The sequence below is a fragment of the Amblyomma americanum genome, chromosome 7 (genome assembly GCF_052857255.1).
Source record: "Amblyomma americanum isolate KBUSLIRL-KWMA chromosome 7, ASM5285725v1, whole genome shotgun sequence".
Classification (NCBI taxonomy): Eukaryota; Metazoa; Arthropoda; class Arachnida; order Ixodida; family Ixodidae; genus Amblyomma; species Amblyomma americanum.
In genome coordinates this window covers 13,280,854-13,292,399 of record NC_135503.1, presented here as the reverse complement: position 1 = coordinate 13,292,399, position 11,546 = coordinate 13,280,854, and the positions used below count along the sequence as shown (strand labels likewise).

Genomic DNA, 11,546 nt, shown 5'->3' with positions numbered 1-11,546 from the left:
TAAAAAAAGGTTAATAAGCTGAGGTTAGCAAGTATGAAATGAGCTGGAAGTGAAGAAGAGCAACCTCGAAAAACAAGCAATCTGGTTGGTTTAGAAGTCACGTCAAAATAAGAATCGCCACTGCTTACGAATGTCCGTGCTTCTTGACGCAGTAGATTTTATTTACAGATCACTGAAAAAATTTACGCATCACGGCAGTCTCTAAAAACAAATCTTAATTTTCTCCCGGCCAAAGCATGCAGCTTGGAATTGAATTGATCAATTCGCACTTGTCTATACGAGCTTCTGAAGCAGGGCACAGCTTTATTCTAGACCCTGATAATTGTTCCTTAGTTTGTTTTTTTTCGGCTGTCACGCTCTGTAAACCTTAGTTGCCGCCTGTACAATCAACCAGCTTTGTTATGGCTGCCAGGCTGCCTTTCCCTCTGTTTTCAGCTTACGTCGTATGCTTGGTTACTCCGCGTATCTTTCTTCAACTTTCATTTCAGCGATGATGTCCTTGTTGTCAACGAAGCTGAGCTCCTTTGAGTCTCTACTCCAGCACATGTTGAATGGAATGGCTCATGGCTTGGCAAACTAAGCCCGCCTGCATTTTTAAACATTTCCTTAGTTGCGATCTATTTGTCCTGAACAACTGCGGAATACTTTGCGCAAATGTGATATGGCAGACAGAGCTTATTCGCTCTTTCAACATAGCAAAAACGCTCCTGGGAACTTTCGCTCACAGAGGCGAACATCTTCGCTGCTCGATGTGGCACCAGAATGCATAAATAACAACCTATATAAACTTTTCGTCCCGCTGTGGAAGAGTACGGAAGGGCATTCATTTATCGCAGGGTTCTTACAAAACCTCCAAGAAGTGCCGTTGGACACGAGCCGTATTGCTCTCTTTTGTATGCACAGTGCACGAGTCGTCACAACGGCATGTAGCTTCCACATTGCAAGCAAATGCGGAATAAGAATTCAAATCAGTGACGGAAGTGACAAACGTTTAATTCCGCCATAATACTATGAAAAAAAAACTTGTTTCCATAAATTCAACGCCCGGGTAGGATCGAGAACCCTTGAGACGAAAGGAAATGACTGTTATACGGCGGTGGGTGACACACTGAAGGTACAGGCTTCTGTATGTGCATTAAAGAAGCAAAATTCGAATGATCTCTCGAGTAAATTACGGTGCCACTAATACTCTTCACTGAAGAAGTGATGCAATTTCCTCGTTTTTTCGTTCACAATGACAACCATGGGAATGAGCAAACGGGTGGAATCACGCACAGGCAACTACAGGTCAGATTCGTCTAACTGATGCGAGAAACTGCTCTGTTTTGTTGTCTTTACTCCGATTTCGCTCATCAAGTGAAGCGTTCTGAGCAAAAAATAATAATAATAATTTACAATTAATCACCCTGCCAGTTTCTCGCACTACTCTTACCATCAACGCTATTCTTTCTCGGTCACTGCTCTTTGCCTCCCCTCCTGTAGCGACGAGTTAAGCGGTGACGTCACACCCGTGCATCCGTGCGCGTCTCCCTTTCAAGCTGGTTCCCACATGTTGGGGAGCAGGGAAGTAATTTACAGCGCATCTTAGCAAGCACATAAACAAACACGCAAAAGAAGGGGTGCATCCTCAGCTTTACCGGATGCGATATCGAGCCCCGCACAGACTTTGTTGCAGTGCATCATATCGCGCATTCTGCCCAGAGAGGGCGCAAGTGGCTCGGACTGCGCGAGTGTTGATGCCAAACACGTGCGTCGGAGGCAGCATCCTGCGGTCTTAATGTCATCACCTCAGGAAGCGGCGTATGAGTAACGACCGCTTCGGGTGAAAGCACATGGTGACGTTCACTTGCTGCATCTTTCACGCGCACGCATGCAGATGATTCGCACCCATACGGAAAAGCGTCGGGCTCGACGGAGTCGTTGAACCACGGTGACAACTAAAGGGTTTGTTTTTCACCGCATCAGCTGGATGTCATACTGTATAGGTCAATGCGCTTAGAAAAGGAGCTCCGTGTAGAGTTAAGCGTCTTTGTTACACTAAAACAGGCATTCAGTACTTAAAGAAAGAATATGCAAAGTGGTGAACGTGTCAGCAGATATTTGTCATCTTTCACCAGAAAAGTGCTTTCAAACGCAGACGCATACTCCTGCGCATTTCGAAAAAAAACTTTTCCGATTTCATTTAAAAACAGAATTTTCCTGAAATGAATAATTACGCTACTGCACAGACATACTGTCCTCCATATAAGTACGTCAAATGTTCTCCATGGATAACAATGGCGCATCATAATGTCCCATTCACTGATCTGTTCTGAGCGACAGTTGTTGATTTGTCTTGAAGCTCACTTCGCGAACAACGCGTGCTGAGTAAGGACGAAGAACGAAAGGGGGACGAGAGAGATGACTTCGTCCGTCCGTTATTGTTCATCTTCCGACTGAGCCGTTCGTGCAGACTGGAATAATAACCAACCCAGTCGTCCACATTAGTTCATTTGACGTCATGACTCCGTTCCGAATCCATGAACCCTTATTAATCACTAGGTCCAGTGCAGCCTTCAAGTGCGCTACTTGAGATTTCCTTTCTTTTTTTTTCCGTGTCCCAACCTCTGCATGTACGTGCACGTCATGTTATCATATAGCAGAATGTTGAGAGTTTGACAAGCGGCGCTTCGCAGGTGTTAACTGTATCTGCTTATTAAAAAAAACGAAAAAAATCTGCTCTAAAATTTCTTCACCGGGAATTTTTTTAATGCCTGATTACTGTCGACAAAATTTTCTTTTATTTCCCTCATATTCTTGATATCCTTAAAGGTTTTCGATAACACATATTTAATGCATATAGACCGATGTAATATATCGATCTACGCAATGCCAGCGATATCTGATGGCAAGAGGGAACCTCGAAACGCTGCCACCACGTCAATGCGAAGTGCTCGCTTTGACTGAATCATCGCATGACTGGCGCACATCTGGCAGCTTAATTTGCAACGCTTCGCAGAAATAGATTCTTTTCACATTTCGCAGAAGAGGCGTCGACCAACCACGTGCGTACACTTCCTATCCTCCTCTCGTCCACACATCTCCATTTCGAGATTTCTCCGCGACGACAGCTTTGCCCTTTTGTCCGCACACCCGGCAAAGTCCATCAAAACCCAACCAACGGCGTAGTGTGCACAGCATACTACACGTACTCATTTCCTTTTATAACAAACATCCTCGCCCCCCGGCACCCAAATCATCGACGCGCTTTGTACGGGGAGTGGGTTATCGTGTCCCCCGAGAAACACTATCTCCCGAGCCAATCAGTGACTAATGACAGCGGCGGGAAATTCGGGGTCCGCCGACACAAAAGCAACGTATAGCAGAAGGCAGGCCGCGCGGCCCATATTCTTTTGCCGCCGTTCAAACAATCGGACGGGTCAACACCGCTCCCGCTGGCGGCCGACGCTTTCGGTCGATGGTCGTCGGGCAACAACACGGCCTCGGCATGTCGGCCAGTTCGTGTCGCGAAAGCGGCCCACCGCTTCGACGAATGTCTAAACTCGACGGTTGCGGCGGCCGCCGCGAATCGATGCGCATTCGCCGAGAATCAAAGGAGCGCGGTGAAATGAGCGCACGATATAAAGGGAAGGGGGGGGGGGGGACGCTGAGCCGCTTTGAAATTGAGAAACTGCATGTTTCTCGTAAGGAGATGTCCGTTGCTGATACATAATAACGGCCTCTACAGCGAGTCGATCTCCACATTGCGAGAAGTTTGTTAGTGCCCGCGGCCTTAAATATATATCTTCCTTTCTTCTGCTTTCTTTATATCTTGGCGTGGTATGTTGTTTATGTTCCCGAGAATTGCGATAAAAATAAACGAAGCTATCTGGACGGATGGCATACGTTTAAGATTAGGTCATCTAAGTATATCTTGTCCAAAGAGGAAAAAAATGAAAATATGAAGGATAAGAATATAAAACCGAGTGGTTATAATGTGAAGTGGATCGCAAGGCTACGAAAAAAAAAATATTGAGCAGCAAATGTATATGCATAGATTCGTATTGCAAACAAGGCCTGCGCTGTTCGGAAAGCAGCTATGGTAGCTCCAAATCTAGCAGAGCGGCAACACTCAATCATCAGGAGGAGCAACGAAGAACCTCGTCTGCCTTTACGAGATTGCTCATCGACAACCTTTTTATGCTCAAACCTTTCTCCTATCTACGTGTGTCACAAAGAAATGTCATCGACATGCGCAGGTTTTTTTTTTTTATGCGGCTGAACAAAGTTCTCTGAGTCGAAAAAATGACGCGATAAATGATGTACTCAATAGAAATTCGATTACCGATGTTGTTTTATTTTTCGTTGCAATAAAGGTGATGACAAGACAGGCTCAGCGCGTACAACATTCCTACCGTCCCGACCGAAGAAATGTGCTGTAGATCCTTACCAGAAGAAGAGGTAGAAGTGGAGAGGTTAACACGTGTGAGGGTCGTGGAATGAAATAATAAAGTTCTTTCATTTTAGCCATCTTACGTCATTTTCGAACTTTCGCAAACAGGTTCAGTTGAATAGGAAACTGTTCTGTAACCAGTCGACGACATATGAGAGGGGTACAGTTTCAACAATTGCACCTCCCTCTGGACTCGCCTCAGGACTCCTGGGAAGTAGAAATTATTGAAGATAACACCAGATGACATTCGACCAAAGAAACTCAGCGACGATATGGAGATAAAAAAAAAGTCAACGTTCATTAAATAACTTTTACCGTAAACGAAAACACAAGTTAGCCCTCCCAGTCGAAGACCTGCGTAAAACGCACGCTGAATCACTGTTGCCCGATGAGATCATGAAATGCGCATATGCCACTCCTACGCCGATCGGTGTTCCCAAGGAAGTTTACCGGATACGCTGTGCTACACGTGCGGTCTTCGGGCGAAATGTGGAAGAAAGCAGATGCGTGAGTATGCAGATAGCGCCGATCCCGCATTGTGTGTCATAAAAATCATAAAGGAAGTTGTCACGTCCAAGCCGAGACAACGACCCAGAAACGCACCACTATCTTCCTGTCGAGAATAAGTTCGCCATCTTGGACGGAGGGTAAGTCGGCATGAAGCGCGTGCCTGTGACATGGAGGGTGTCGCTATAACTGATAAATAACTAATTATTAACGGTTAAGGACAGTCGTTATACGGGCGAAAGTAATTTCGCAGCTTTCCTGCTGTGGATGCATATAACGGTTTGGTTTAATGGTTTTTTAAGGTTAAACGTCCCAGAGTGACTCAGGCTATGAAGCATTCCGTATTGGAGGGCTCCGGATAATTTCGACCACGTGGTGTTCTTAAACCTGCAATGACATCGCGCACTACACGGGCCTCTAGACTTTCGCCTCCATCGAGCACCATAAGCATCGAGTCGACGCGGCAGCTTGGATGCGTATTATTGGCGTCGGTCCAATGCGATCATGGGAATAATTAGTAATCGGACAGTAATTAGTTCCTAATCATGGGTGCTGCGAGAAAATGTGGCCACCGTCCAACAGAGTTCGTTAGAATTACGATTTGATGTCATTCTTGTACCACTACGTGATGCCCGTATACCTTAGAATGGTGTCGATGGCAGAAAGAGATCAGGAAGATGGGTTTCTTGAAAATCACAAACAAAATGAACAATGGAAGGGGGAGCCTCAGGGTGCTTAACCAACGTTTCGACAGGAGTACTTGTTTTCATCATATAGTTAGTTAACTAAGTTGTATAAATATGACAACCCTCTTTGTGAATGCGATTGCTTTGCAAGATAGCAAACTTGAGCGATAAGCAACAACTCTAATCTTCTCACACGTTCCCTTTCCTGCTGCGGAATAAAAAAATAAACACTAGTGAATCACGCAATTTTATTAAAATACAGGATCTCATTTCTGCCGAAGTGCAAGGAACTGGTGAGAAAAGGTGAGCGATGGATGTAAAATAAGTACTTTGCACGACGTGTAATTAAATATTTCAGCGTCGAGCAAACCTTTCTCGCCGTGTACATTCAAGCAATCGATGGGTGGTGCTACCTATGACTTTGGAAATAGTTAGCTCTCTTTTTTTTATTTTTACCTAGACATCAACACAAGCTAGCGACTTCAAGCAGAAAATTGCAAGCCTTTCACATTTGTCACTGCGAGCTCGAGCTGCGAAGGTTGTAATGGTTAGTTAATCCGTCAAATAGTTTTTTCTTCACATACTGAGGTCGCTTATTAGTTTCTTTTTCACTGACGCACAAAAACTGTGGCAGTGTGAGTACATTAACTAAAAAAGTCTCGCTTCCATATCACGTGGGATAATATACTGGGTCATGAGATAATATCACTCGGGAGAACATTCCACTGTGGAATTGTTCGTGAAAATTGATTATTTTTTTTAAATCGAAGCACCCGAGATTAGTTTAACCTCTTAAAAGCACAAACCGGCTACGTTCTAACTAAGAACAGTGGTAGAATCTAAAGGTCATCTCACCACTTTATTGTATTCTTGCACTGGGCACGGTGAAAATAAAAAAAAATTCACAACACAGTAGGAAGAACTGCATAGGACACGTGGACGAATAACTCAGAACAAATTGGGTTGCCCGTTCATTGTTACTAACGCAAGCTTTTGTGTTAGTTCCAGTCTGCTCGTTTTTTGTCCGCTCATGTGCATGCGTGATTGCCTCTCTATCTGTCCTTCAAAACGGTTTTATTTATTTATTTATTTATTTATTTATTTATTTATTTATTTATTTATTTATTTATTTATTTATTTATTTATTTATTTATTTATTTATTTATTTATTTATTTATTTATTTATTTATTTATTTATTTATTTATTTATTTATTTTTTTATTTTTTTATTTATTTATTTATTTATTTATTTATTTATTTTCTAATATCGAATCGAATTTCCTCCTTTTTCAATTCGCTGAACAAATCAAACAGTGCATGTCCACAATTATCTAAAACGAATCGAATACATTGTCAAGTTTCAAACAGTCGTCAAATAATTGGCGGCGAAGTCAGAATAAAACGCGCTGAGTTTTATTTCACGACTATCTCAAAAACAGCGCCCACTCCAACGCCGCATAGATGCATGCTGCCGAGATCGCTCCGCGTAGAATGGAGGGTTCAGCGCCGAGACGCGGGCCATGGCAGGGCTGCAGGCTGGCTAGGCACACAAGCAAATGCCGCTAGAGTCATGCAACCAGCTCTGCAAGCCCAAACCACTACTCCCGCCTTCATGCCCGCTCTCGGAGGCCATGCCTCATACGCAGCTCTCGCCCCTCTCATGTGCTGAGATGTGGTGGCCTTTATTTTATTCGTTGCCGTCACGAATGCCAAAACGTAATTTAATTATACGTAAGAGATCGGTAAATTTATTGAATTTGTACTGCGTCTGTTGGGTCTTTTAAGGGCTATACCTATATACCCATAAGCTATAGCGCCATACCGCCGCGCCACCGGTAGTGGCGCTCCTTTGAACGATAGCTCCTTTGTACGATTATTCATTTTGTGAGAATATTCGCACAAGCAGCGAATATTATTAAATCTATTCGGTTCATATTCCATTCAGTCCTATCACTATTCGATTTGTATTCGATTCGGTAGCAATTAAAGCTTCGCTACTCTTATCTGGTTAGGTTTTCTGAAAAAGCAATATTCGTGCGCCCATTAGACAAGATGCTCGACTTCCCGTACCAATCAATTTTATTTAAGTATGCTCACGTAAAGAGTTGTGATGTTTTATTGTGACGGGCTCTGAGACTACAAACACTATCCGCGTATGACGCCTTCCCCCTACCTGCAATGCTCAAGAGACACTCGGCGTGACCGCTCATAAAAGCTGCAAACACACTTGCTAAATCTGTTGGTTGTGGCTAAAACACACATTGCTCGTGGCAGTGGTCACATCGTCTCACGCTGCATACCAGCTCAGCGGGCAGACGTCCGAGCTATCTCGCGTTTGACCCACAGTTATCGTGGCTTGAGGACGAAAAGTAAAAATGGAGGAGGAGGAGGAGGAGGAGGAGGAGGAGGAGGAGGAGGAGGAGGAGGAGGAGGAGGAGGAGGAGGAGGAGGAGGAGGAGGAGGAGGAGGAGGAGGAGGACTTCAACGGAACAGGAGAGGTCTGCCTGGTTGTTGGCCTGACATGCTATTCAAAAAAAAAATGGGAGATCAAAACACACTGGACACGGGAAAAACAACTGGACACCAACAACGCCCGTCCCTTTCGCGCCCCTCCCCCTCTTCCATCCCCCTCAAACTCGATTTTTCATTTGTGTTTTTCTCAGCCCCTCTGCTGTTGCTTTCACATCTTTAGCAAGACCGTATCATATAGCTCAACAGTCACCGCCTCTCTATCACAAGCAGCGTTAAAATGTCCTCGCGATGAGCACTGATAAGGAAGGGTCGCCAGTCGTTATGCTGACCCGAGATAGGGGCGGTTCTTCGCCCTCCGCCTAAACAAAAGGTCACTTTGCCCCCGGGGTCTTTAACTTTCTGCGACAGACATTTCACGGCGTGTTTGGTAAGCCTGCGAGTATTATTAACGCCGTTACGACCACAGACTCAGAGTAGGAGTTGTCACCCCGACGGCACGTTTAGATTCCATCATATTTCATCAAGAGAAATACAACGAAATCCAGACATGTAGTCACCCTCCCGCAATCACAAACCTTAGCATTGCTGTCAGCGTCGCCAAGTGAAAGTCAGCGCAACACGCCTTGTTGGAAGTTTCTGGAATCCAAGAGTACCCCCCCTCCCCCCCATGTGTTGCCCATCATCTCTCTCACCATAATGGCATTAGTTTACCATCAAGACTTCGCAGTCGACAACCATGCATCAATGGTAAATTCCTTGACTGAAGCTTTGCATGTCGTGCCGATAGCCATGCCATAGCGTGTCTTAGGGTTGTTACTATGAAGGCCCCTCCCTATAGGTCCGCGAAAAGTGTAGAAAGCATTGACCAAAGCGACAGTAATTAGTCACAAATTATTCCACCCAGCAATCACAAAATAATAGGGCCTCAATCACAAAACCATTTTCGCTACAATTGGTCAGCCCTGTTCTTCTATTGATCTGCAAATAATAGGGCTGCAGAGTTCCCTCTCACGTGAACTCAGCAAGAGACAACAGCCGGCACAAAGGCAACGATGGAAGAGCTAAGAGAATTGAATGAAGGAGGACCGCTTCTACATAAAAGTCGACGAAGATAACAATAAAACTGAAAAGGCCGATATATGCAGCGCCAACATCTCAGTCCATAAATGAACGAAAGGACGCACGGTTTCTCAAAAAACCTGTTTGTATTGCTTTTCATAAGGTTTACCCATTCTTGCAAAAATATCCGCTCATAAACGACATTTCCCCTGCGTCGAACGGCAGCTGGAAGGACATTAACAGTGGCAACAAGCAGTTTCGAGGAAGAGTACATGAAAGAGCAATGAAAGAAGGTGGAGCGAACTCAGAAACTCGAAAGTTGCTCGCATAATCGAAGAACTAGCGCCAAAGCAACGAACACAGTAGGGGGGTGACTAGAATTCTTGTTTAATAATCTTAATCACTTTCCTGATTTGGTTTACCTGTAGTTTTGTCGCAGTCATGCTCTCTTTCTTAACTCATCCGTACTTTCGTGCGTCTTAACAATCAACAGAGACCACGTCTCGAATCGACTTTCCCGCCACCAGACCGCCTTTGGCACGCGAAAACCGGAAGCTTCCACTCCTTCTTTCAAGCATATTTCCTACCCTCTCGCCACTCTCGCGCCTCGACCTTCACCACTTGCCTTCGGGTTCCCCTCAACGGTCTCTCCATTCGGCTTCCCTCTCTTCAGCGCCATCTCTCCCTCTCGTTCCTCCTCAGCCCCCGGCCCTTCCCGTCACGCACCGCGCCCGCCCGTCTCCAGCAGCGGAAGGGGAGCGAACCAGACGTTCGGTATGGGGCAATCCCGGCTTCGTCGTCATACGCTACTTTCGATCGACGTAGTACGCAGAGGCACATTGTCGCGGTGGCCGGGCGGCGACCAGGCATGGCCCTCGGCTTCGGCTCGCCGTCGTTGTGAACGGTCCGCTCCGAGCTGATCTACTGTGACCTGCCGCGGGAGGAGGACTCGTGTAAGATGAAATGACACGCCGGTCACAATGGAGAGTGCTGCCCCCCAGCGCTCCTTCGCCCGGCGTTGGGCTTCTCCTGACGACGTCGCTTCTTTGCGGTAAGTCACCCTCAGCGAGCGAGCGCCGCCCAACGAGGCGGTTTTGAAACCACGTGCCAGCCGCTGAACGACGCGAGATTTGCGAAAGGAATAGGAGGTGTCGTACGGTTTCCGCCAAATCGAGGTCTTGATACCAAGTCTCCCATTCACTTTTTAACTTCTCCCTTTCATTCATGAGTTGTTTTTACCGCTGGCACGTGGAAATAGCTGCACGTAAATACTCTGCTATGAAGAGTGCGGACCATCTACTATTTATTTTAACAATATATTGAACGATTTTACAAAGAAGCGAAGACCACCTCGCATGACGACAGCAAAGGGCCTTTTTTTTCCTGCGAGAACTGTAACCAAAACAAACTACTTCGTTTTTATATTTTGCTTTATGTTGCCAGCTGTGCTATGTCCAGATGTATCACCAGTGTTAAACCCATTTATGGACGAATAAGACAAACAAGCGCACGTTTTCTTTAATCTTGTACTAAGGTGGCCATGCATTCTGAATGCATTCATCCTTTTAATGACTGCTTACACCTATGGAGCGTTAAGAGTGATGTTTCATTAGAGAATTTCTTTTTCGCGGACAATTTCAGGAGTAAAATTTGGCCAGAAGGAAAACTTTAGAACGCTTCAGGAATTTTAAGAATCGAAATTTTCTGAGTTTTTCTTTTTTTAATTGCTGCTTTTTCCAAACTGAAGCGGCAAACAAGACCAGAAATTAAGTTTTTTGCATATAATAAAAATTTTAGCGGACGCATGTAACATCATAACATTACTGAGCGTTAGGAAGCCACAGCTATTGACTTTTTCTCTTCATTGTCATGGTCATCTTATTTCACTTAAAACAGATCATTTAATCGAGTTTCTAAGGTCACTGCAGTCCGTAAAATTTGTTAGAGTAAAGCATTTCACTCTCTGAAAAGCTTAACATGCGAGAAAAAGTCTGTTTCTAACCACTGAGTCACTCTGGTTATTGTGTCTATCGCGCAGCTAAGCAGCAAGCTGACAATTATATAATATCTTGTTATCACCACAACCAGCAATTCTGGACAAACGAATTTATGAGCGGGAAACTGTTAATGAACGCAATTTTTAATATAATGTAAGATTTCACTATAACAATCAATATATCCGCAGATCACCTGAAGCAGTTCTGTTTTTTGTTTATATAACGTTTTTGCTATCGTCAATAGCCTTCCTACTGATTTTCTATGGTAGTCTTAACTTTTCTTTACGGTCAATGGAAACATTTAAAAGAAAGGTTTTGCTACATCTCAGAACAATGGATCATTACCTTCAATATTTCCATAAGAGTGCCTTACAATTTTTTTATTTTCAAAAT

At 44.6% G+C, this 11,546-nt stretch overlaps 1 protein-coding gene across 1 annotated transcript in view; it reads left to right on the top strand.

Annotated features, from left to right (window-relative positions):
- Positions 1-9,900: 9,900 nt before the first annotated feature.
- Positions 9,901-11,546, top strand: part of LOC144098519 (uncharacterized) — a 20,972-nt gene continuing 19,326 nt past the window's right edge. The window contains exon 1 of the mRNA XM_077631224.1: positions 9,901-10,207. Coding sequence (XP_077487350.1) covers positions 10,120-10,207 — 88 coding nt within the window. The 5' untranslated portion in view covers positions 9,901-10,119. The remainder of the gene's footprint in view (positions 10,208-11,546) is intronic.